Consider the following 27,165-nt stretch of genomic DNA (forward strand, 5'->3'; position numbering starts at 1 on the left):
TCTGGATAAGAAAAATCTTGGAGTTTTTAATAAATGAACATTTGAACCAATAACCTTCATTCTTGTCTACAAAGATACAGCCATCACTTTCTTCTACTCCCAGAATGTCCTAAATGCAATAGAGAACAGCTTTCTGCTTCACACCAGACTTTTATTAAAGTTTCACAGATTTACTAGCATATACAAACTGCTAGTATTTAAATCTACACTTCCATGTGGTGGGATGAGGATCCAATATCTAAGTTCATCCACACATAAATATCCTGATTCTTATTATTGCAGTTACATTGATTTGGCTAATTGGAAAGATTACTGATTTGTCATTAAGTTATATTATGGTTAAATGTAGCATCTATGTTACTTAACAAATCTACTAACTAAAACTATATAAAGCAATAACCTGCTGGATGAACTCTGGATCAAACAGCATCAGCGGTAGGAAAGGGATTGTTGAAATTTTGGGTCAAGACCATGTGCTGAGGACACCTCTATCAGTTCTAATACATGATCTTGACCCAGCGTCAACAATTCCTTTACCCCCACCCCCACCAACAGATGCTGCTCTGCACTGAAGATCCCTCCATCTTCCTGTTTCTTGATCCAGATTCCAGCACTTGCAGTCTCGCGTTTCTTTGCTGAATGTACATCTCGCACTTCAGCTTCCAATTTTTCATTGCTGGTGTTTGGATTTATGCTTGGATAATTAGTGTGATCCAGTAATCAGACTGATCGTGGATTGATGGTGGAAGATGACAAGTTCCCCATCAGGCTCTGAGAGGAAACTCTACTGCTGAGAGAGAGTAATCCACAGAACATAGTGCAGAATGCCACATTCTCAACATGGTCAGAATTGAATAGAGCTGACTGCTGAACCAGGAGAAAAGGAGGTTGTGGGAGTAGACGTTCTGTGCCAGGGTGAGATTGATGAGTTGCCTCAGTATAAACAGACCCCCTTATAATTAAAGAACAGATATTTCAGGTAATTGTGGGACAGTATTGGACGGGTATGAGAGGATTAAAGAAATACATACTTGTATGGATAAGAATTGGGCATGTACTGTATCTCTATAATTAGCTACCAAAAACTGGATACAGTCTGGAACCTTGATGCGGGAATGCAGAAAATGCTCCTCAGGATATATTTTGGCAGTGGTAATTCCGGAGTCCAATACCTCCTGAAGAAATGTCCACGACCCTACTTGGTGGGTGGGAGTATCCAGGAGGAGATATAGTGTGTGAGGTTGGGGTGGGGGAGAGGTTGGTAATTGAACAAGGTGTCTATGAGCTGTGGGAGTGTGTTCAGTGGATGGTGGGAGAGTGCCCATGGGCTGTGGATAGGGGATCAATGGGTGAGGACAGTCAGTGATGGAGTGAGTGTCTATGGACCATGGTAAGGGATTTGATGGGTGGGGAAAGTTGGTGATGGGGGAAGAGTGTCTGTGGGCTGTGGGAGGGGGATTTAGTGAGGGGGGCATATTGCACAAGGTCGTGGGGAAATGATCTCATTCACATCTCTGGGTTTCTGAAATTCATCAGCTGGAATCTGTGCATAAAGTAGGATGAAATTCTTGACCCTGCTTTAAATGTTCCAGTGTGTGCAACCCAATATCAGGCTGGGGATTGGATGTAGAATGTGTGGAGTGAGGTCCAGTTCATTGATCAGACTGCGGTGGTGGCGGGGTGGGGTGGGTGGGTTAGAACCTTTCAGGGATATCACAGGATAGGTGCTGTGGACACATTTCTAAATGTACACCTATTTTTTTACTACTTCATTGCTAAGGATAGACACCATAATTTGGATTTTTCATAAGGCCTTTCACAAGGTGCCACACATGAGGCTGCTGAACAAGCTGTGAGACCATGGTATTACAGGAAAGAGTCTAGCCTCAATAGAGCAGTGGCTGATTGGCAGGGAGTAAAGAGTGGAAATAAAGGGATGATTGTAGATAATATGAACAGAGGTGAAGGGGCAGGTAGTTTTGAGGTAGTAGAGAAGCTACAGAAGAACATGGACAGATTAGGAGAATGGACAAAGAAGGGCAAAGAAGTGGCAGATGGAACACAGTGTGGGGAAGTGTATCGCTTCTACTTTAGTAGAAGAAATGAAAGGGTTGGCTAGTTTCTAATTGGAGAGAAAATACAACTAACTGAGGCACGTGGACTTGGCAGTGCTTGTACAGGATTCCTTCAAGGTTAATTTGCATGTTGAGTCCGTGCTGAGGAAGGGAAGTGCAAATGTTAGCATTCGTTTCAAAAGGACTAGAATATAAAAGCAAGGATGTAATATTGAGACTTTATAAAGCACTGGTGAGGCCTCATTTGGAGTATTGAGAGCAATTTTAGCCCGTTTATCTTAGAAGCAATGTGCTGAAATTGGAAAGGGTTTAAAGGAGGTTCACGAAAATGATTCCATGTTTGATCAACTTGTCATATGAAGAGCATTTGATGGCTCTGGGCCTGTATTCATTGGATTTAAGAAGAATGAGGGGTAACCTCATTGAAATCTATTGAATGGTGAAAGGCCTTGATGGAGAGGATGTTTCTGGTCGGAGAGTCGAAGACAAGAGGAAACAGCCTTGAAATAGAGGTGCATCCTTTTAGAATGAAGATGATGAGGAGGTTCTTCAGCCGAAGAATGGTGAATCGATGGAATACATTACAACAGGCTACTGTGCAGGGCAAGTCTGTATGTAAATTTAAGGCAGAGATTGATTGGTCAGGGCATGAAGTAATATGGGGAGAAGGCAGGAGAATAGGTCTGAGAGGAAAAAATTGATCAGCCATGGTGAAATGGTGGAGCAGACTTAATGGGCCAAATAGCCTAATTCTGCTCCTATTTCTTGTGGTCTTATGGTGTTATAATGCAGATATCTTTTTCAGTATTTCTTTGAGGTAGTCATACAGAACTCCCATGTAATCACTGAAACTCCAATTTCTTGCCTTCTCATATAACTTCTTCAGGTGCTCGTACATCTGCTGAGCCCTTCTTGCATCCTCCTTCCTGCCCTCGACTTCGTATTTCTCCATCTCACTCCTCATATGCTCCATGGCTTCCTTCAGCTCATCCACACTGTACTTTTTACCCTCCTCAAATTTTTTCTTGATCTGCTCTATGATCTCCTTAGCCCTGCGTTCCTCAGCCGCCTTTCTCTCCTGCTCCTTTTTCTCCATCTCCTGTTTCATCTGTGAGAGCTTCTTTTCCAAATCTGACAAAAAAGAGCAGAGAATGATTTGGTTAGTCCATGCAGAGAGTGGTGAAGGGGTCACTTCCCCTAGGTTTGTGAGACAGAACATGGAGAGGGAGCTTCACTCACTGTTCAATGTAAGACAACATACATAATATGCTGGAGGAACTCAACAGGTCAGGCAGCATCTATGGAAATGAATAGACAATCAATGCTTCAGCTGTATCCCTATTTCAAGATTGAGGAGGAAAGGGGAAAGATGCCAGAATAAAAAAGTTGGGGGAGGGGGAAGATATGAGCTAGAAGGTAATAGGTGAATCCAGGTAGGTGAAGAAGATCAAGGACAGGAGAGAAAGCAATCTGATAGGAGAGGACAGTGGACTATAGGAGAAAGGGATGGAGGAGGGAACTCAGGGGGTAGTAATACAGTCAAGAAGAAGTAAAAGGTCAGAGTGGGAAACAGAGGAGGGAGTGTTGGGAACTTGTTTACCAGGAGAAATCAATACTCATGGCATCAATATAGAGGATTCCCAGATGGAATATAAGGTGTTGTTCCTCCACCCTGAGGATGGTCTCTTCTTGGCACAAGAGGAGGCCACGGACCAACATGTTTGAATGGGAATCGGAATTAAAATGTTTGGCTACCAGTAAGTCCCGCTTGTGGCAGACGGTGTGTAGGTGCCTGACAAAACGGTCCCCCCCAATTTACAATGGGTCTCATCAATATAGCGGAGACCGTATTGGGAACAACAGACAAAATAGACAACCCCAGCAGGTGAAGTATCTCACCTGGAAGGTCTGAATGCGGCCCTGAATGGAGATAATGGAGGAGGCGTATTGGTAGATGAACACTTAGGCTGCTTGCAGGGATAAGTGCCGGAGGGTGTTTATTTGGGAGGGGATGGTGGGGACTTATGGATAAGGGAATCCCTGCAGAAACTGGAGTGTGGGAGGTAAAGATATATTTAGTGGTCAGACCCCTTTGGAGATGATGGAAGTTGTGGAGGATGATGTGTTGGGGGATCATGGGGTGGTAGGTAAGGACAAGAGGAATTTATCACTATGAAGGGTGTGAGAAGATGGGGTAAATGCAGATGTTTGTGAAGTGGAAGAGATGCGAGTGAGGTCAGCATCAATAGTGGAAGGTGGGAATTCCCATTCTTTAAAGAAGGACATCTCTGATCAACCTGTTTTTTTTTCCGGAAAGTAATCTTTTAGATATTTCTCAGATTACTCTTTAGAAATATATAAGCAATCAACAACAACATATTTAAGTTCTCATCTTTGTCCTCTTTCTCAAATCACCGCTCCTTGGTTGGGCCCAAATATACTCCTGATAAAGAGACAAATGTGAGTTTTGCCCATGAACCTTGGAGAGGGGAAACTCCCCTGCTCCCCTCTACATCTCTCACAACAGTCAGAGCAAATCTTAGAAATGGGCTGTCCTCCAGCCTGTTAAAGTGTTAGTTGTTAAAGTGCCAGTAAGTGGACCCTGCCCACATGTGTGATAAAATGAGCTCTGCCCACAACAGGTGGTGGTCCGAGCACAGCATCAGGTGTATTGAAGAAAAGCACAGAACCAGGTGTACAGAGGCACATCATGAACTGTGCCATTTCCAACTGAGAAGTCAACAGCCAGTGGTGTCTTTTTGCAGGGAGTAGGATGAGAGGAATCATTGTACAGGACCCACAGCAGTCCATCTTCTCACTGCCAATGGACGCTAGTCCCCCACAACTACACAACTACCTGTCCCCCTCCAGGCAGAAGCCACTTATAGCTGACACATACATTCCTCTCTCTACCACTGATCTCCCAAACCCCCATCTTGTTCCATCTCCAAGACAATCCTAACCCCAGGATCAGTCGTGGAGGAATCTTCAGACACCTCAGGGGAATGTAGGCCAGTTGGTGGCCACTGGGATAGACCCTCTCCACATCAGGTATCAGATTGAATGATGGCCTTACTGTTTCTGGGTCTGGAAGTCCATCCAGAGCCATGTCCCGAGGTAGAGAGGAGCTAGTATCCTCATCTCAACCCTTCACACAATCCCTGAAGCCTGGTAAACAAGTCCAGGGAAAATATTACTTGTTAAGAAATAGGCAGCTCTTGGACTACACTGGAACCTGAACGTAAAATACAACATTTATAGTCTGCGTCCTTCTTGTTACTGAGTTCACTGTCCCAGCAACAACACTGGGAAGTCCCCCAACCACTGGAGCACCTTTCTCTGCCCACAAGAGGGGTTGGTATCCCACGGCATTTTTCCATTCCCATCACATATGACCACGATCAGTGCAAATACTGGGGTCTCACTCCTGCAGCCACTGTCCCACCATGTAGCCTGTGTTTCTAGTCTACACTATCCAATTCCTCTCTCATCCCATTGTTTTGGTATAATACACCGGATTTTGGATCAAACTATTGCACTCTCCATTTGTATGAGAAATTCAATTTTACTCTGATCACCCTTTCCAAGATGATATCTAACTACAAGATCGGTAGTCTCTCTCATTACCCAGGATGAGAAATAGATAGCACATTCCCTTGTAGGTTCAGTATCACATTGTTTTGGACAGCCATGAAATCCTCCTTAAGATTGCCTTGACCAATTTGATCTGTCCACTCAATGAGCAAGTCCCCATTACACCTGCTGATCTATTCTAACATGTAACGGATATTTCTGTTTATTGCCTCTGCCATTGTAATATTATTTCATACCACCATTGGGTCATATTGCTCCTCATCTTCCACCAAATTTTCCCACTCACTCTTGGTATCTCATGCCTCCCATTATCCCACAACCCCTTCAACCCTCTGAGCCCTCCGCTTTTTGCCTCCCTACTTCCTACAATCCTTCTGACCCTCTACCCACCCCTGACCCCAGCTCCACCTCCTGCCATGTCTTCAATACTCTGTCTGGTCTTCCTCTCTCTGAAGTGGAGAATTCTGACCTCAGCCAGGGCTTTCCCTTCTCCTCCAAGTGCTTACACCTCAATGAGTTCAGAATTCAGAATCAGGTTTATTATCACCAACATATTGTGTTAATTTGTTGTTGTGTGGCAGCAGTACAGTATAAGGCAACGACTTATATATATTTCAAGCATAAATGAACAATGTACAATAAAGGGTTAATGTACTGGTATTTATGCTCGAGTTCCAATGGCATCATATGCCAAGCCCTTCTGTTGTCTCTGCACCTGTATCTCTTCAACAAAGACTCCCCACTCCTCACTGATAATCCCTACTCCTGCCTCAAATCTACCTCCTCTTCTTCGGCACCCCACTCTGTTTGTTCTTGGAAAGACCCAACACCAACCTCTTCATAATATGAACATGTCCAAGAACATAAACACACCCCTCCCTGATTTCACCATGTTCCTGATAAACACTGAAGTGAGGTACCCTGCAGAATTGTCTCACATTTTCAGTTTTCAGACTCAAAAAGTTAATTAAAAATCTACAGATGCACCTTGACCTGAATATTTTCAGCATTTTGTTTATTTTCTCACCAGAGACACGCTTTTCTTCCTCTGTCAGCTTGCTGTCCATCTCCTTTACATGGTCTAGTTTGTGTTTTTCCTCTGCCAGGAAATGGGTTAGGACAGCCCACCCCTACAGAGAAGAGAAGATGCAATCATTCACGTCCAAATCTCTCCCACCACACCAGTCCACAAGAGACCAGAGATGAGCTCTCACCTTCAAACATCTAGTGCTGTGGATTGATACAGAATTAGGAAACTCCTCTCACCAATCTACTGGATATTGGTAAAACCACAACTATGTGCAATTTATAGACAATAGACAATAGGTGCAGGAGTAGGCCATTTGGCCCTTCGAGCCAGCACCGCCATTCACTGTGATCATGGCTGATCATCCACAATCAGTATCCAGTTCCTGCTTTATCCCCATAACCTTTGATTCCACTATCTTTAAGAGCTCTATCCATCTCTTTCTTGAAAGCATCCAGAGACTTGGCCTCCACAGCTTTCTGGGGCAGAGCATTCCATATATCCACCACTCTCTGGGTCAAAAAGTTTTTCCTCAACTCCATTCTAAATGGCCTACCCCTTATTCTTAAACTGTGGCCTCCGATTCTGGACTCACCCCTCAGCGGGAACATGCTTCCTGCCTCCAGCGTATCCAATCCCTTATAATCTTATATGCTTCAATAAGATCCCCTCTCAACCTTCTAAGTTCCAGAGTATACAAGCCCAGTCACTCCAATCTTTTGACATATGACAGTCCCGCCATCCCGGGAATTAACCTTGTGAACCTACGCTGCACTCCCTCAATAGCAAGGATGTCCTTCCTCAAATTTGTTTTATATTGTGGCCGTGGATGAAAGTAAATTTTTTCCCAATTGACACAAGGATAAATTGAAAGAATCAGACACAGAGGTGATGTAGAGAGATATTTTCTGTGAATGGACAAGGATGATGCAAGTCGAGCACAATATGGGATAATACAAAATATCGATTATGGCAGAACCATAAATAGAAGCGTATCAGCCAAATGGGTGAGGTTGTGAAGTTCTGAGATGTAGAGGGATCTGGATGCCCTAGTGTAAGATTTGCAAGATGTTTGTGTGCAAGCAGGTGGGAGAGATTGAGTGTGTAACAAATGTGGAAGGCTAATACTTTAGTTGTATCAGGTTTTGGTGAGATTATATCTGGAGTATTGTCAGTATAGGTCTCCTTTAACACTAACACACCAGAAGCAGTTCACAGCTGGGTTCCTGGACTGATACCAGGAAGGACAGATTACACTATTAGAGTATGTAGGACAGGCTGGGACTAGACACTTCTGTGGGAAAACCCAGAATCAGTACATGGACTGGATGGTAAACGTATGGGAGTTGGTCATGAATCGCAAAGCTGAGGTAGATAATCAGGTAGGTTGATTAACAGAGATATGAGACCAACATTTTTCCCTCAACACAGGATTGGCTTTTGGAACTCTCTCCACTGAAGCACAGTTAAGATTTTTTAAGGGAGAAATTGGAAGGCTTTGAAAACCAGTGTTAAAAGATAATTCTCACAGCCCATGGGTACTCTCTCCCATTACTGACTCTCCACTCACTGAATCTCCTCCCACAGTCCCAAAGGCTCTAACCCCATCACTGACAAATCCTATCCACTGAAACTCTTCCCACAGGCTACCACAACTGGTTTCCCGATCACTAACCTAATCTACCCAGTTAAACTCATTTCAGATGTACAGAGAGTGGAAAACAAATTCATTTTTTTTTGGGTGAAAGGGAGGAGGCATCTGAGGGAGTTTTCTGAATTCATATAAGGCAGAGGAATGAAAAGCCATGAGAATTGAAAAGTAAGTGCCTTGCTGTAAATATTGAACACACCTCCATTTCATTCTTAGTCTTTTCTTCATACTCCTTGATGGCCTTATCAAGATCCTTCTTAAGCTCTTGGAAACCACCAGGTCTCTGGTAATGTCCAGATGTCAGGTTTGCTTTTATTGATGACATTACTTTTTGTAGATGTGTCTCACATTCCTCTTGTGACATTTTCTTGATCTTGGCCATGAGAGAATTGTAAATAGAACTTATTGTCTCCTGGGAGTGAAGGAAAGATGTACAGTAAGCTAGGAAACAAAGTATTGTACTGTCACGGACCAGCAACAATAGATGTAGAACTGAGTCAGGGAATTATTGATAAACAATGAAATTTATTAACATTTATGCAGAAATGTAGAAAATTAAACAAACGACGAACTTAAACAGGAGTTAATGGCATTATGCGTCTATAGTTCAAAGAGTCAAACTTAGAAATGATTCTTAACAAAGTCTTACTCAAGCACAGTCTTAGAGTGGCAGTTTAGAAAGTCCAAGTGATTCAGGAAATAAGTGAGAGGAGAGAATTGTTTCTTCACAATGCAATAAAGAGACGATCTTGGAGGTTCACAATACAGCGGAGAGGCGATCCCGCAGAGATGAAGAAACAGTTACTATCATTGCAGCTGCAAAGTACCTTTTCCAAAGAGTCCAAGAAGAGTGATATTTCACAGATTAACTGACAGGGAATGTCCCTTTCCCCAAAATAGTCACCACACAACACCCGAGACCATGCAGGGGTTAACCAAAATTGTGTGCCACAATCCACGTATGGTTTATACGAAATGTCAGTCACATTCGAAATGCACAGAGTGCTACCAGCTAACCCAGTCCTTTGGGTTTGTTCAAAGTCTGCAGCCTTCACTGTCTGTCTTCCCGTTGACTCCTTAATGAACGACTGCAATTGCCTGATGAGCGACTCCCTAACGAGCGAACCCTTAACAAACAACTGTGTCTCTTTTTATACCGTCGGGGATAAATCATCACATGACTCTCACAAAAACAAAGTCATGGATTCCTAGTAAACCACATGACACCCCCAGGAATTGAAACTACAAGCTTCCAGCAAAACAAGACTATAGATACATCACACTTAGTAAACGAAGCTAATATCACCTGACATCCATGGAATCGAAACTATGGACGCATAACAGTACACTGACCAGTGTCTAGCACTCCCACTTTCTCAGTGGTATATCTGCACATCAACTAAATCTCTGAGTTGCTCTCTCTCGGGGAAGGATCCGTACACTGACCAGTGTCTCTCAGTGAGAGGTCTGTGCACTAACTATATTACTGAGTCGCTCTCTCTCTTAGGGAGAGATATGTACACTGATTGGGAGTAACCTGTATACAAACCGGTGTCTCGCTGCCACTGTCACTCAGGGAGGGAACTATACTATCTGGTGTCTCTCAGTCCCTCACTTTCAGGATGATATCTATGCTCTCTGTCTCTCAGTCTATGTCTGTATGGGTTGAGTCCAGGTCTCTTGTACACTTGAGATGGTTGGTAATCATTGAACATTAGAAGCTCACCTCCAGCTGTTGGATGTATTTGCCACTGTTGTTGTTCATAGATTTTTTGTGGAAGATATTGAATGCCTCTCTGCTCTTCATATTGTGATACTCCATGAGCTTGTTCATAGTAAGGTCGTCAGATTCTGAGATTTTTTTCATTTCATCTTCATAGAATTTCAAGGCTTCATCAAAAGCTGCCTGGCTTTCCACCTCCACTAATTTGGCGACACTGCCCTCTACACACGGTACGTTCCCATCTGCCATCATTTCCACGTATGCCTTGGTCAATTCAACAAATCCTGTGTGGGATGTTTCTGGAGGTCAGTGCCTAGGGATCTGATCACCACCTCAATTCCCACTCTCCCTATCCCAATGTATCCAACCCATTCTCATTCACTTCCAATGGGATCACACCCCCTCCAATTCTCCCATCATTCATCCTCTCAATGGGACTCCACCCCTTTCCCATTCAATCCCACAGTCCATGTTCCCAACCCTTCCCATTCAATACCACAGTTTATATTCCCAATGGATCCATACACCTTCCCATTCACTCGCAGTGGACTTGATCTCTTCCCTTCATTTTTGCCCTCTACACTCATGCTGGTATCCCACACCATCCCACTCATTCCCATTATCTGTATTCCCAATCGGATCTCTACCTATTCACATTCATTTCCATCGTACTCACTTACAATGGGATCCCAACTTCTTCCCATAAGTTTCCAGTATACTCACTGCCAATGGGATCCCAACCCCTTCTCTTTCACTTCCATTTAACACAATTACAATCATCCCTACTGCTTCCCATTTAATTCCAATATACACACTTCCAATTGGATCCCATCACAAACAAGAGAAAATCTGCAGATGCTAGAAATCTGAGCAACACACACCAAAATGCTGGAGGAACTTAGCAGGCCAGGCTATATCTATGGAAAACAGTATAGTTGACATTTCTGGCAGAAAAAAAATTCTGCATGACTGTAGAAAAAAAAAGCTACAGAGTAGGTTTAAAAGTTGGGGGGAGAGGAAAGAGAAACACGTTGTGAGTATGTCCGGGTAAGAATGCATTCAAAGTGTTGGACAGCAGCAGGGATCACAGAGGGGAGCAGTGAGAGAGGGTGTCACTGAACTCCCGTCGAAAGGAAGATTTAAATTTCTTCAGGGTAGGCATCCATGGAAGAGACTTTGCAGAGTAGAAATCAAATCACAAACAAATGAAAATATGCAGATGCTGGACATCTAACTTTGTATGTGTAACTCCAATTGGATCCAACCTGCTTTCCATTCACCTCCGTTATACACACATCCAATCGATGTCCATGCGATCAGGTTGGAGGCTACTCAGATGGTTGGTGCTGCTCCTCCAACCTGAACGTGGCCTCATCGTAGCAGTAGACGAGGCCACGGTGACATGTTGGAACCGCAATTGAAAGTAGAAATGAAATGGGGCGGGGGGGGGGCACCAGGAAATATTGCGTTTTGTGGTGGACAGAGAGAAGGTGCTCAGCCTAATGGCATGAAGGTCGATTTCTTAAATATCTGGTCATTTATCAACCTCACCTTCTTCACCATTACCCATTCTTGTTTCACTCTCACACCTTCTCTTCTTACCTGCCCTTCACCTCCCTCTGGTGCTCCTCCCCCTTTCCCTTCTTCCATGTTCTTCTGTCCTCTCCTATCAGATTCCCCCATCTCCAGCATTGTATCTCTTTCACGAATCAAATTCCCAGCTTCTTTCTTCACCACCTCCCAGTTTCACATATCACCTGCCACCTTATACTTTTCACCCTTCTCCCCACCTTCTCATTCTGATTTTTTTTTTCCTTCCTTCCAGTCCTGATGAATAGTCGTGGTATGAAATGTCGACTGTTTACTCTTTTCCATAGATGTTGCCTGGCCAGCTGAGCTCCCCCAGCATTTTGTGTGTGTTTTTTTTGGATTTCCAGCGTCTGCTGATTTTCTCATGCCCGGTTAGTGTTTTATACTGAAAAGAGGTGGAGAGGTTTTGCCCAGTTACTCACTCCTGCCCGTGACCAGCTGACCCCCAAGAACTCTCTTGACTTTCGTGTGGGTGTGAATGTATTTGACGAGTTTCTTCCGATTGCCGATGAAATCCTCATCCAGATCCTCGTCCTCCAATTCCTGAAGTTGGCTGAGATACTTCCAGTTTATGGGAATGGGAAATGCAAAACCAGAACGTGAGGGAAAATTATTACGGATACACCTGCGGAGTTCATTGTATTTCTTGTCCTGCTCACTGAGCTCACCTGTAAAAAAGAACCAGGAATCAGGCAGGAGTCACCCTTACTAAGTCTGTTCTCCCATTCCCAACATGGTGACTGTTACCCACAGGGCTGTGGGGAGGAATAGGGGAAGGACAGGAAGGAAACAGAGGGGAGGCAGTTTGCAAGATGTGATGGTGAGGGACAGGATGTGTGGGAGGGGCATCAAGTACATTGTAGTTGGGTCATGGGTGACTTGTCATGGAGGGGAATGATGTGACATTGGTGTCATACAGTATAGTTGAGGGTCATCCTGATTGAGGTGTGTGTGTGTGCGCACGCCAATTGGATGAAACTCTGATGGGAAGGAGGTGTCAGCTGGGTGGGAGTGGTGCATTTACACCAGCAAACCAGAGGACGCTGTACGCTGGTATCAAGTTGTTGCAGGGAATTGTGAGGTAATGTGAATGTGAATGTGAACAGGGCAGGGGAATGCAGAGTATGTGGGGAATGAGAGATGTGAATGAGCCGGGAGACCCTGGAGTGTGTGTGCACAGATTCTCAAAGGTTCCACCACCATTCCCTCACACACTGAATTCAACCCTGCTCCCTCCCTTCTCTGGCCCCTTTCCAAGTTCACCCTATCTCCTCAGAGAATGGCACTGCCACATACTCACTGTTCTTCAGTTTCAGACTGTGCTCCAGGTACTCATTCGGAGTCACAGGTTTTCCATCGATGTTCAAATCCAGTGTCAAATCACGGATCACCCAGATAAATTCAGGGAAGAAACGGACAAAGTCCCAACTGTCAGAGCCATCGGGCTGGGACTTCATCTGGATCCGCTTGGAGAGTTCAGTCACAAAACTGGGAGCAACATCAAGGATAAAGGAATAAAAGGGTTGGCAGGAAAATTGTGAGGATTGTCAGTCACTGTTCAGATCTGCCCCTTAGAGAGAGGCACTGAGAGACACTGGTCAGTGTACAGACAGAGTGTGTCGAAGAGACACCAGTCATTGTGGAAATATGTACCCAAGAGAGAGGGCCATGATGAGTAAAAGGCAAAGGTGTTGGTGTTTGAGAACCCTGAATGTCAAGGATTATTGTAACTGTGGTCGTGTAAAGAGGAGATGTCTTGATTCAGAAACAGGCAGGTGGGATCAAGTGAATCATTAGATAGAGATGATGCCAGAGTAAACTCAGGATGGAAATTTGGAGGGCAGAAGGGAGCATGAGGTGAAAGAAGAGTAACATGGGGCGAATTGGGCCCCTGAAAGCCCAGGATGGAAATGTATATGTGGAACTGCTGGAGATGGGCACAGTTCTCAAGCATTATTTCACTGCCACAGCAGACAATGAAGCGGGGTACCATCAATTGCAGTGAGATCTTGGTCATCTGGGCAGCTGGGCTTAGTAATGTCAAAAGGAATTCAGATAAGTACACAGAGTTACACTTTGGAAGGACTAATCACTGTAGTAGTTTTGCATGGAATGCAAGGGGTCTGGATACTTTTGCACAACAGAAGGACCTTGGAGTGAAGGAGGTGGTTCTCTTAAAGGGAAGTCACAAATAGAGAGAACAGGGATGTGAATAAAGTTTTTATCATACTGGCCTTCATCAGTTAGTGCACTAAGTTTGAAGTGGGTGGTTACCCTACACTTGTATAAAGCAATAGTGTGGTCACACTTGGAGAACTATGTACAGTTCCAGACATGCAGCTGTAGCAAAGATGTGATTAAAGCAGAAAGATGGCAGAGAAACATTCAGAAGGATGTTGCCAGGAGTCATGGAACTGAGAGTTTAGACACCTTGGCCTTTATTCTTTTGAGCATAGAAGATTGAGCGGTGATCTCATAGCTGTAAAAACAAAATCATGATGGGCATCGATAGGGTTAATGTTCTTTTTTTGCAAGGTTGGGGAAATGAAAACTACAGAATTTTAGGGTTAGAGTGGAATGATTAATAAGAAGCTGAGATGTCTTTTTTTAATACATAAAGGGTGGTGATTATATTGAATCAACCAGTAGAGGAAGTGGGTGAAGCATGTACATTACATACACTTACGAAGTATGTGAACAGACCTGAAGATGATGAGAATTCAGACGAATGTGGGAAAACACTTGGAGAACTATCATGCAGTCATGCAGTTGTAGCAAAGATGAGATTGAACCAGAAGGGGGGCTAAGAAACATTGGGAAGGATGTTGCTAGAACAGAGAGGTTAGACAACTTGGCCTTTATTCTTTGGGTCATAGAAGATTGAGGGGTGATCTCACAGCTGTAAAAACAAAATTATGAAGGGCATTGATAGGGTCAGTGGTGTTTGTTTGCATGGTAGGGGAAAAGAAAACTACAGGATATATTATTATGGTTAGAGTGAAATGATTAATAAGAACCTGAGATTTTTTTTATATACATAAAGGGTGGTGATTATATTGAACCAGCCAGCAGAGGAAGTGAGTGAGGCACGTACATTAGACACACTTATGAAGTATGTGAACAGGTCTGAAGATGAGGGGAATTCAGACGAATATGGGAAAGTGCTGGAAAATAGGATCAGCTTAAGAATGCTTTTCTGTCGGCATGGATGAGTATGGCTGAAGGGATGCTTTCCCTGTTGTACAACTTAATGACACTATGATTGAGAGACGGTGATCAGTGTACAGATATACGTCAAAAGAAAGGGATAGAGAAATATAAGTCTGCGCACAGATATCCTACTGAGAGAGACAGGGGCTGAGGTTAACTGGTCAGTGTAAAATCTCTGTCTAAGTGATTGGACTGAGAGACGTCAGTCACTGAGCAGATATTCCCAAGAGAGAGGAACCGAGAGACACTGGTCACTCTACAGATATCACCCCGAAAAAGGACTGGGAGACACCAGTGAAGGATACTGTAGGTCTTGCAGGGCTTGCTGGTCTATTTGACTTTTACCATTGTAAATGAAGATGCTGCTCAGAAGGATAGCCAATGAATAGATGGAATGATCATTGTGGCTGTCTCCCTGCAGGTAGAACAAATGAGCAGTTAGTGAGAGCTCTTGCTCAGAGATCAATCTAATAGATAAGCATCCCATTTCTGGACGACATTTCTTGCTCAGTGTTTAGCTGGGTCTAGATTGAAGCACAAGGAGATGGTTGGGGCTATCCAGCTAGGCTGCCAAGGACTTGGGTGGACAACGCACAAGTGGTGGTCGTCTTAATAGGTAAAGAGTGCCGTGAGCTTGTAACACAGGAAGTACGAGAGGTAGAAGAGGAGAAGAGGTTAGCTAAAACAGCTGGCCTGGCCAAACAAGGGGCTTGGACCTGGTGGGAAAGTGTTGAACAACGACATCTATCTTGGAATGTTCTGTGGCAGATGGAACCGCTCCGCAATTTCTTTTCTGTGCAGAGCAGCGTACGATCTGTTCCCAACACCTGCCAACCTCAGCACCTGGTATGAAGATAAGACAGACAGGTGTGCAGCTTGTGGCGAGAAGGGAACACTTCAACATATTTTGAGTGCATGCAGAGTCAATCTTTCCATTGGCATGTACACTTGGAGACATAACAATGTTCTCAAAGTTGTGACAGAAGCGGTTGAGCAGAGAGTACTGCAGCACAACTTATCTCATGCCCCATGCTGCACAGAACATCGCATATCATTTGTGAAAGAAGGCTCCAAGTCAAGGGTGTACAGCGCAGGCTCACGATCAAGCATACTTTCTTCAGCCAATGATTGGTGTGTCAAGGCCGACCTGGATGGGAAAGGCAGTTTCCCGGAGCAAATAGCTTTCACCACGTTGCGTCCAGATGTAACTGTATGGTCTGACACCAGTAGAGAAGTGGTTATTGGTGAACTCACAGTCCCCTGGGAAGACAACATCGATGAAGCCCGTGAGCGCAAGTTAACCAAATATGCAGAATCAAGATCAGAGTACAGAGACAGAGGGTGGAAGGTCTCATGCTATCCATATGAAGTAGGCTGCCATGGGTTTATTGTGTTCACTTTCCAGAAGTGGCTGCGTGACCTTGGTTTCATTAGAAGAGAGATAAAGTCAACCAGCAGGGCTGTAGCTGAGGCAGCAGAGAAAGGATCAGTATGAGTGTGGACCAAGTATGTCCAGAGGGGCAGACAGTCAGACAGTGTATACATATCTTGCAAACCCTTCAGTAGTTGCATAGACACCTGAAGAGCAGACTATCTGTTGGATGGAAGTGACCAACAATTCTGATAGAGGCAGATGCCAAGTTTTTAAGCTCACCAGTGGGAGGTAGTGCTTTAGCACTGCTGGCCCACCACCTCGAGGGAGTTTTGATCATAAGCGGGCTGAAACTCCTGAAGACAGGTGGCAGATCAACTGATGATGCCACTGGTGATAGCACAGAACAGTTAACATCTTAGTCCAAGTGTACTTTTAACTCTAACTCTGGGTGAAGCTTCCCTCCATAGCTTCCTTCCAGTCATTGCCACCAGTGTCAGGTGTATGGCCTAGGGAAGCCTTACAAACTGAGTCTCAGCCAGTGCTCACCAACACAGCGCTGGGGGAGAGCACACTGTCATGGTACCTTAACATCCTTTTCATTTGGGAGGATGGGGATGGGAATTGGTATCAGTGGGACAGGAAACTTGGAGTGGCTAATGGTCTTGGACCACATACAGTTCCAATGGAAAATACAGCAGATTTCCTCTCTGAGACTCAGCATGAACATGAGATGACAATGTTAGTTAATTAATTAAGTTTTACTTTAAATCTAGATTGTAAAGAGAACTTAAGCGTCCCCATTGCCTGTGGTGGGATTTGAACTCTGGTCTGTGGATCATTCCTCTGCCTGTGGGTTACCCATTGGGTAATGAAACCACTATTCTGAGGAGAGAGATAGATGTGATGGAGGGACTGACCTTCTCAGGATCTCCCAGACCCTCGGTGTCCAACAACAGGAGGACCTCATTGGGTCTCTGAGGGAGAGATCGACACCACATCCAGATTCCTTTGGTGTGAGCCTGGACGGTTGAATCCACTGAGAATCCTGCAGAGGGAGAGAGATAGAGAGAGACAGAGGTAAACTTTGCAAGAACATACGTGAATCAATCACCACCATAGCCCAAAGACATGTAGGTTGTGAGTACCCTATCCCTAGTTTGTGAGTGAGAGATAGGGCTTGGGAGGAATCGTTGGAAATATGGGAAGAATAAAATGAGATTGTTGTAGAATTTCTGAAAATGGACAATTGATGGTCAACACAGATGGTTTTGCAGCAAGAGACTCTAGTCTCCATTAACGAGACCAGTGTGCTCTCTGCATCCAAGATATGAAGCAAAAATGCAGTTTAAGTTCCTCAGATCTCTCTGGATTCATTGTCCAAAATCATGATGGGAACACCAACGTGACATCTCCAGTACATCTCCCACTACTGACAGCTTCACAATGCAAGTGTGCTCTGTGTGTCCCAGGTCTCGGGATAAGTTATGCAAGCAGATAGTAAACAGAGGTGAAAGCTGAGAGGTGGAAGTTTACAGCCACTGCCCTTACCCTTCTTGTTTCCTGCGAGACAGTTCATGAGGTAGGACTTCCCTGTACGAGCAGCACCAACCACAGACACAACAACCATTGGATCCTCGATGGACTGCAGGACCTTCAGAGCCTCTGGGTTCAGGTGAAGCTTCCCGTCCTTGTTATAAACCAGCTGCAAGGGTTTCTCCATCTTCTGTTGGTTACCATCTGACTGTCCTGCCCAGATATAGCTATAAAGTCAGAGCAAGGGAATCAAACACTGATTGAATGACAGTAAATGGAACAGACAAACACAGAGTACATCATTGAAACACCTGCATCTCAATCCTGAGCCCCTGGAGAAGATCCCAAACTGCAATTTACTCAATGAGATCTGTTACCTGCGGTATATACCAATCCCCGATGCTATGGATATTATTCCAGCCTCTACAACATTACTGCTGATCTGTTATTTTACATATACTCCCTCTGAACACCTGGAATAGATTATGACCAAAAATTCACTCTTGGGAATCTGTTATTCAACATATACATAACTTCCCAAGATCCCTGCACCAGATGCAAGCCTCTAAAGCACTCCCAGTGATCTGTTTATTTTTAACATAGAAACCTCCAAACCCCTGGATTATGTTTCAGCCTGCAGCTCAATTCTGGGAGTCTATTGTTGGATAACATAACACCCGAAAGTACCCTTCTGTTACTCACTCCAAGGGATCTGTTGTGATATTGTCATGGTCCAGACAGAACAGTGGCAGGCATCCAAGATCCAGCATTCCAATCCCCAGAGTATGGTTATCTGCCACTGTCCCTTAGAGACTCAGACTGTCAATTATTGCCGACACATTCCTTCATGGAAAATCTATACTTAAAGGCCTCGTGCTGAGCACTCTGTGCTCAATCATAAGAGTTCAATTCCTAGTACTACTCTTTGCGATTTTGTCTTTGGATTTTGTTTGTATCATCTTGTTTATTTTGACTCTTAATTAATTCTGGACCTTTCTCTGCACTTGGATTAACCACCATCTGTATGTCTCTCGTTACAGCACGATTGAGCCATCACGAACACAGCAGAATACAAATGTCTGCAAACCACACTGGCCTACCAGGGAACAACTGTAGGCAGACCTGACAACGTGCTTCAGGAACTCCTCACCACTCTGCAGAAACTCTCATACTCCAGTCGGCAGGATCCAAGTTCGGCCGGAGTGGCTGCCAGGCCCAGGCATGGTCGAGCTGGAGACTGTCAATAATCGTCTAGCCCCCATCAGGAAGGCCTGAACGCCATCTGCATCTTTCTTGACAAAAGAATCAACCAATTCTCCTCCACCATCTCCCTCCTCTGTCTGAGAGAACTGGTCCTCACCTTGAAATTATTTCCTTCAGCTCCTTCAGTTCCTGATGTTTACAGCACTCCATGTGACCACACTAATGCTTTGTACGAATATAATGTAACCACCCACTTCGAGATGATGAAGGCCAGCTTGCTAAAAATTTTTGATTACCCAAGTATGCCCACAGGAAAATAATCTTAGGGTTGTATCTGGTGATATCTATGTACACTGATAATACGTTTACTTTGAACTTTGAATGCCTACTTTCTCTGAACCCAAGGGGTAGCTATGGACACTCACATGGACCCAAGCTATGCCTGCCTCTTTGTCGGTTCTGTAGAACAGTTTATGTTCGATACCTTGCCCAGTTTTACTCCCTAAATCTTCCTCTGTGACTTTGCTGACTGTGTTGGTGCTGCTTCGTGCACCCATGCTGAGCTCATCAATTTTATCAATTTCGCCTTTAACTTCCATGCTGCGCTTAAATTCACGTCTTCCATTTTTGCTGACTCCCTCCACTTTCTTGTTCTGTCTGTCTCCATCTCTGGAGAGAAACTGTCAACCTATACCTTATATATGTTCTCAACAATACTTTTTCAGCAGCTCGGAGGATAGAAGGCCATGGAAGAAAGAAAAGGGTGAAGGAGCACCAGAGGGAGGTGGTGGTCAGGGAAGGTGAGAGAGGGAAAAGGAGATGGAGACTGGTGAAGGAGAGGGCTGGGGTGTAGGGGCATTAACAGAAGTTTGAGAAATTAATGTTCATACCATCAAGTTGAAGGCTGCCCAGATGGAATATAATGTGTTGTTTCTCCAACCTGAGACTGGCTTCAATGTGACAGTTGAGGAGGCCATGAATTGACGTATAGGAATGGGAATAGGAAGTGGAATTAAATGAGTGGCCACTGGGAGATCCCACATCTTCTGGCGGATGGAGTGTAAATGCTCAGCAAAACAGTGTGGTGTCTTCTATATTGGTAAGACCCGATGTAGATGTGCAAAATATTTGGGCAAACACGTGCACTCTGTCCACCAGAAAAAGTGGGATCTCTCAGTAGCCACCCATTTTAATTCAACTTCCCATTCCGATTCCGATATGTCCATCCATGGCCTCCACCTCTGTCATGATGAGGCCACACTTAGGTTGGAGGAACAATACCTCATATTCCTTTTGGGTAGCCTCAAACTTGATGTCAGGAACATTGATTTCTCAAACTTCCAGCAATGCATCCCACCTTTACCATTTCCCTTCCCCGTCTCTTTCCCACACCTTGTCTCCTTGCCCACCCATTGCCTCTGCTTGGTGCTCCTCCCCCCCTTTTTCTTTATTCCATTGCCTTTTGCCTCTTACACTAAGCTCTTGACGTCATCTTTCCCCCTCCTTCACCAGTCCCCATCTCCCTTTTCCTCTCTCTCTTTATCTCCTTGCCTGCCCATTGCCTCTCTCTGATGCTCTTCCATCCTTTTCTTTCTTCCATGCCCTCTATCCTCTCCTATCAGACTTCTCTTTTTCAGCCCAGTATCTCTTTTGTCAATCAACTTCCTGGCTATTTACTTTATCCCTCCCCGTCCTGGTTATCCTTTGTGTTTCACTATCCCCTCCCCCACAATTTAAATCTGCTCTTCATTTTCTTTTCCAGTCCTGCTGAAGGGTCTTGGCCTGAAACGTCGACCATACTTTTTTTCCATAGATGCTGCTTGACCTGCTGAGTTCCTCTATCATTTTCTGTGTGTTTGAATTTCCAGCATCTGCAGATTTTCTCTTGTTAGAGAGAGCCAGGCATGACTTTGTGCCGTGCAGGTTGCATTTTACTAAAGGTGACAAGAGAGATTGATGAGGGGAGGGTAGTGCCTGTTGTCTTCATGGATTTGAGTAAGGCACTTGACAAAGTCCCTCATGAGGCTAATCCAGAAGATTAAGATGCATGGGCTCTACAGTGAATTGGCCGTATGGATTCAGAACTGGCTTGCACATTAGAGACAGAGGGCAACGGTTGAAGGGACTTACTCGAGCTGAAGATCTGTATTTAGTGGTGTTCCACAGGGGTCTGTGTTGGGATCTCTGCTGTTTGTGATATATATATGTATACAGTAAATGACCTGGATTAAAATGTAGTTAGGTGGTCAGTAAATTTTCAGATGATACCAACATTGGTGGAGTTGTGGATAGTGTAGCAGACTGACAAAGATCTATGCAGTACAGCATAGATCAGTTGCAGATATGGGCAGAGATGGAGTTTAACCCAGATAAATGTGAGGTGTTGAACCTTGACTGGATAAATGCAAGGAGATAGTTTACTGTTAAGGGCAAGATCCTTAACAGTATTGCTGAGCAGGGAGACCTTGGGATCTGAGTTCATAACTCCATGAAAGTGGCTACACAGATCAATATGGTGCTTAAAAAGGTTTATTGAATGCCTGTTTAATATGTCAAAACACTGAGTTCAAACGTCAAGAGGTTATGTTTCAACTTCATAAGACTGATGAGGCCATATCTGGAGTACTGTATTGCATTAAGTTCTGGTTACCCCACTATCACAAGGATGTTGAGACTTTGGAGAGGGTGCAGAAGAGGTTTACCAGGATACTGCCTGTTTGGAGGGTATGTGCTATCAGGAGGGGCTGGATAATCTTGGGTTGTTTTCTCTGGAGCAGCGGAGGCTGAGAGCAGTTCTGACAGAGGTTTATGAGAATATGAGAGGCATATATAACATAGACAGGGAGTATCTGTTTCACAGGGTTGAAAAACCAGTGCATGCATTGAACGTGAGAGGGTGCAAGTTCAAAGGATATGTGGTGATCAAGTTTGTTACTGAGTGTGGTGGATTCATGGTATGGTGGGAGAGGCAAATACATTACAGATCTTTAAGAGATGTTTAGATAAGGACGTGGATGGACAGAAGATAGAGGGATATAGACATGGTGTAGGTAGGACAGATTAGTGTTTGGGTATTTGTGATTTGCTTTTTAGTTGGTTCATCACACCATTGTCAGCTGAAGAGCCTGTTCCTGTGCAGAACTCTTTTATGTTCTATACCTCTTTTAAAAATACTTACTGTAAAAATTCTATTCCCTTTTCTCATTTTCTTTGCCTCTGCCTCATCAGTTCCCAGGATGTAGTTTTCCATTACAGGACATCAGGGTTGCCCTCGTTCTTTTAAGATTGGAGTTTCCCTCCCTTTATTATTGATGCTGCCCTCACCTGCATCTCCATTTCTCATTCATCCATGCTCATCCCATCTTCCCACCTCCCTAATGGTGATAGAATTCCTCTCGTCCTTGCCTACCACCCCATCAGCCTGAGTATCCAACACATTATCCACCACAACCTCTGCTATTTTTAAAGGGATCCTACCACTAAAAATAACTTTACCTTCTCCCCTTCACTTTCTGCAGGGATCACTCCCTCTATGATTCCCTTGTCTATTCGTCCCTCCCCAGCAATTCTCTCAATGCATTTTTTCCCTGCAAGTGACCTCAGTACTATACATGCCCATACACCTCTGCCCTCACTTCCATTCAGGGTTGCAAACAATCCTTCCAGATGAGATAATACATCAGCTATGAATCTGCTGGGTTTGTCTATTGTGTCCACTGCTCCTGATGTGGACACCTCTCAGTTGGTGTGACCTGGTGTAAATTTGGGGATAACTTCATTGAGCACCCTCACCATCCGCCAAATGTAGTGCTTTCCGGTGGCCAAACATTTAAGTTCCAATTCCAATTCCCATTCTGACATATCCATCCATGACCTGCTCTCAGGTTGGAGGAGCAAATCCTTAAATTCCATCTTGGTGTCCTCCATCCTGATGGCATGAGTATCGATTTCTCCTTCTGGTGAACAAATCCACACCACCTTCCCCCTCTATTTTCTACTCTGACCTTTTCTAGCATCAAATCTTTTACATGGAGCAAGCTTTCTCTGAGCCCATTATCTGGGATTCCACAAACTATTTTGTCTTTGACTGGTGAGTCTCTCAATTCTCCAAACTCACAGGACTAACTCAGTGTCTGAAATTCAGCTAAGTATTGGTCAAGGCTAATACTTTGTTTCTTTTCATAGCAGAAGAAAATGCATCTCACAAACATGACTTTCTTTACTTGGGAAAAAATACTCCACACATTTTGTCATCAGAGTGTCCAATTTAAAGTTTGTCTTATCAATTTGAAACCTGTTGTAGATGTCCAAAATATATTTACCAACTATGTGTAGAAAGATAGACACACTCAATTTTTCCTCCGCCCCTCTGGCTCCAATCGCTGCTAAATATATACTGAATTGCTGTTTGAAACATTTCCAATTATAGAGTCATAGAGAAATACAGTCAGAAAACATGCAGAAAACATTATAACTGCCTACTCCTCTCAAATACGCCATGACTATAGCACTCCATATCTCTACCATCAATGTACCAATCCAAACTTCTCTTAAATGTTGAAATCAAGCTCGCATGCACCGTTTGTGCTAGTAGCTCATTTCAAACTCTCACGACCCTCTGAGTGTAGCAGCTTCCCCTTGTGCTCCCCTGAAAACTCACCTTCTACCCTTAAGCCATGTTCTCAGGTTGTCGTCCCACCTAACCGTAGTGGAAGAGGCCTTGCAGATTTTGTAAACCTCTTTTGAATCTTCTCTCAATCTTCTATGTTCTAAAGAATACAGTCCTAATCTATTCAATTGTAATGCACTGGTTAATATTTCTAGGGCTATGCTGTGAGGTATTTTTATTTAAGCCGTTTTCTGCAAAAGTACTGTGTCCTGTTAGTGATAGTGTTTTGGCTTTAGTGTGTGAGTAAGGTAATACCCCTGACTTCTCTGGAAATGAGCACCATCGTTATTGTGCAGATTGCACGGGATGAACTGTAATGAGCCCTTCTAATTTTCTATTGAGTAAGTTCATATTCGAGACCTCATGAGAGGGTTACATTTTTGGGGGCTCTTCTGGGATTCTGATACTGTGTGAATGCTTGAATGCAATATAAGGATTCAATAAGTGGTTTATTTGTGTGCTGAGGTAGTGTTTAAACTAGTGTTTGTGGAAAGAGAGGTGTGTCCTAATTAAGGTACTTTATAATCGATGCCGTGGGGCTGAAGGTTTGGAGCAATTCAAAGAAGATATCCAGAAGCAATGCTTTTGTTCTGAGCAGGGTCGATATTTGAATTCCCAATGAACTGCTACTTAGCGTGCTGAGTTCTGTGTTGGGGAAAGTTACACTGATTGAACGGTATTTTGACCAAGCTGCTGGTACGGATGTTCTGTTCATCCGGATTACCAGTGACTTGACTGAAGCCGTGCTTAGGGACACCTGGAGAGGCGGGGCCATAGACAGTTGATATCTCTGGAAAAGGGCAGAAAGAGGCTGAGCGTGAAGACTTTAAAGCGAAGTTGTTTTCATTTCTGTGAAGTGAGGGAAAGGAGTTGTCTGATGTGTGAAGTTATCATAGGCTGAGAATGTTCTCTGGAGTTAAGCCTATACCCGATGGGGAAGACTAATATTAGGCTTTGGCTGCGCTGCTTGAGTCACAAAGCGGGCATTCAACTGTCTGAGAGAAAATTGTTAGAGGGTGGACGAAGCTGTGAAGGCAGTGCTGTCACGTGGCATGATTGTTCTACGTATTCGAATGACCCTCAAGATGCACCCTGCTCCATCTTTTACTGACTTACTCAGAGAAGTTAGCCGGAAAAAATAACAGAGAAGCGGAATATTTCCGAAGGCTAGGTAATGTCTTCAGTGATAGTTTCTGCTGCTAAAGTGACCCCTGATGCCACAGAGATAGAGCCTTTGAGGAATGAGGTGAAAACCTTTTGAGCTGAGCTGACTGGATAATGTTTCAGCTAAACTGTTGAGAAACCCAACCCACCTGTAGGACCTGCAATGCTGCTGAAAAGGGTGTTTTAGCAAAAGAGCGACCGGTACTTTCTGTTACGACTGTGTAGAAGTTAGATATTTCAAGCAAGACTGTGAAATATTTGACTGTGAGGGACAGGAAAATCTATGTCCGAACGATTCGACCTCAATCTCGGTCGCCAACAGCAGGCAAAGCCGAGGATTTTGAGGCCTTCCCTCCGGAAGATTCCCGACCGTGCAGTAACAACAGCAGCGAACGAGCGTTCCAGAAGTTTCTCCAGATGTTCCTGTGTAATCACGTCTGTCTCCATCAAATCAGAATTGTCCACCGCCCCTATTTAACGAAAACGATATGATTTTCATCGGAATGCTGCGCACGCTCGGCACTCTGCTCTCTCGCCTCCCGCCGTACTACATACCTGGAGTACGGTTATAGTCCGTTCCCGTCAGATCAGCAAAACCTCATGTTTGTAATTTGTAATACTGTACTTCTAATAAAGCCATGAAACCATCAAGATTGCAGGAACACTTCCGTAAAAGACACCCTGAAAAGGCTACTTATGGGATTACTCAGTTCCCGAAGGTGGAAAAAAAAAGCATTTCAAAAGCGTTGTACACTCCAGTCAATTCCAAGAAAGCTTATAAAAACCTTGATCGCGGTCTCATTGCTTCTACTAATACTTCCAATGTGTGAACAATCTCATACAATTGGTAAAAGATTAATAATGCTTGTTGTATCAGAAGTGTTCCCAACTGTTCGCAAAATGAATACGAGTATTTTAAAATCAATTCCTCTGAGTAAGAACTGTAGCTTGTCGTATTGATAAAATGAGTGAAGATATTGAGTATCAACTATGAACAGAGCTACAAACACAGAATTTGGGATACGACTGGATGAGTCAACTGTGCGAGACAATGAGGCATATGCATGGTTTATCAAGGATGGAAAAGTTTATGAAGAGAATCTCTTTTATAAGAAGTTGAAAACAAATATCAACGGAGAAGCAATGTATAAAATGTATATCGAGGATAAAAGTATTTCGATTGGGAACATGAATTCTTGTGCAACAGACGGAGCACCACATTTGACAGGTCGTCAAGCTGGTTTAGTGGCATTTATGAAAAAAATGAAATTCCAAGTCTCTTTGCAAACCATTGTGTAATTCATCGTCAACATCTCGCAGGCCAAAATCTCAGCCAGCTACTTTTTCAAACAGGAAATGTAGATGCAAAACATTGAATCCGGCCAAAAAATGCAGTGTCCACTTTTATTGGAAAGCAGGAAATAATATCGGCAAAACATTGGGAGGAGATGTTCTCAGTTTCCCTGAATGGAAAGTGTGGCACTCCCTCTACAGGCGGTGACTTGCAATATTACTGCTTTCACCTGCAGTCACTGAAGAAGGATTTTCAGAATTGATTCAAGGATTTGAACCATCTGAAAATTCGATTGGGTAATTAACCCATTTCCTGGCAAGATGGAATAACAGGAAGAGAGCTTGCAAGAAGAAATTATGGAAATTCGGAATGACAAAGAAGCAAAAAAAACTTTTCAAAAATTTTTTTTGTGTGGTTTGTGGCTGCACTGTGAAAGGAAGTTTCCTGGTCTTTGGAGAAGAGTCAAACAGCTCTCCATTGCATTTCCGTCCTCCTACATTGTTGAAAGAGACTCCGTACAGTGAATCGCATACTCATAAAACAAATATGGACATTACTACGCGTCGGGACTTAAGGCTTTTGCTGTCACAAATTGAACCAGATATTTCAAATCTTGCTAAAAGCCATCAAGCTCAAGGATCACATTGATATTGAAGTTGCTGTACAACGCACAGGTAGTTCCAGCGTGTTGCAAAGGTACCATGTAAACTCGGTTTAAAGACAAAAACAGCAGAATAATTTTTCTTATGTTAAGCATGGTTTTACACTATGGGGCCCCGGAAAGTATATAATGCCTAATAGGGGCGTTGGCAAGCATGAAAGTGCTTTACGGGGGTGTTAGGCTAAAAAAAAAGGTTAGGAAACACTGACTTAGATTATCAATAAGAGAATTTTTCGTGCTTCTCTCACCTGGATATCTTGGCGAATATCGATACAGCGCGCACTCTTATCGACTGCATCTCTCCGTTGGAACCTAGCGTCAAGAGTCAACTGAAAGGGAAATTTAGGGTTGATAATTTTTTTAAGGGCACTTCCGTCTTGTGCTGTTATTGGTGTA

General features: G+C 43.8%; 1 protein-coding gene and 1 pseudogene across 2 annotated transcripts; one reads left to right on the top strand and one right to left on the bottom strand.

Moving 5' to 3' along the window:
- The window catches only part of LOC134353496 (guanylate-binding protein 1-like), a 192,695-nt pseudogene that overhangs the window by 67,884 nt on the left and 97,646 nt on the right, over positions 1-27,165 (top strand).
- Positions 138-27,129, bottom strand: LOC134353923 (guanylate-binding protein 1-like). 2 transcript variants are annotated; one of them, XM_063062465.1, is made up of 11 exons: positions 27,018-27,104; positions 24,964-25,284; positions 17,794-18,005; positions 17,163-17,290; positions 15,176-15,285; positions 12,961-13,148; positions 12,083-12,328; positions 10,074-10,354; positions 8,547-8,759; positions 6,697-6,799; positions 138-3,206 (listed from the first exon to the last, which is right to left on the bottom strand). In XM_063062465.1, exons 3-11 carry the CDS (start codon positions 17,963-17,965, stop codon positions 2,857-2,859), a joined length of 1,791 nt encoding a protein of 596 aa, XP_062918535.1. In that variant the 5' UTR covers positions 17,966-18,005; positions 24,964-25,284; positions 27,018-27,104; the 3' UTR covers positions 138-2,856. The 2 variants fall into 2 exon arrangements, with proteins under 2 accessions (XP_062918535.1, XP_062918534.1); XM_063062464.1 differs by lacking the exon at positions 24,964-25,284 and having other exon boundaries at positions 27,018-27,129.

The sequence above is a fragment of the Mobula hypostoma genome, chromosome 11 (genome assembly GCF_963921235.1).
Source record: "Mobula hypostoma chromosome 11, sMobHyp1.1, whole genome shotgun sequence".
NCBI lineage: Eukaryota > Metazoa > Chordata > Chondrichthyes > Myliobatiformes > Myliobatidae > Mobula > Mobula hypostoma.

Bases quoted from the DNA above. Each gene is read 5' to 3' on its own strand.
- LOC134353923 (XM_063062464.1), bottom strand. From the start codon at position 27,067: ATGCAGTCGATAAGAGTGCGCGCTGTATCGATATTCGCCAAGATATCC. The intron at 12,329-12,960 runs GTGAGTATGTGG...TCTTTTTTACAG, and splicing joins CAGTCTGAAACTGAAGAACA to GTGAGCTCAGTGAGCAGGAC. The intron at 3,207-6,696 runs GTGAGAAAATAA...CTTTTTTGTCAG, and splicing joins GGAAGAAAAGCGTGTCTCTG to ATTTGGAAAAGAAGCTCTCA.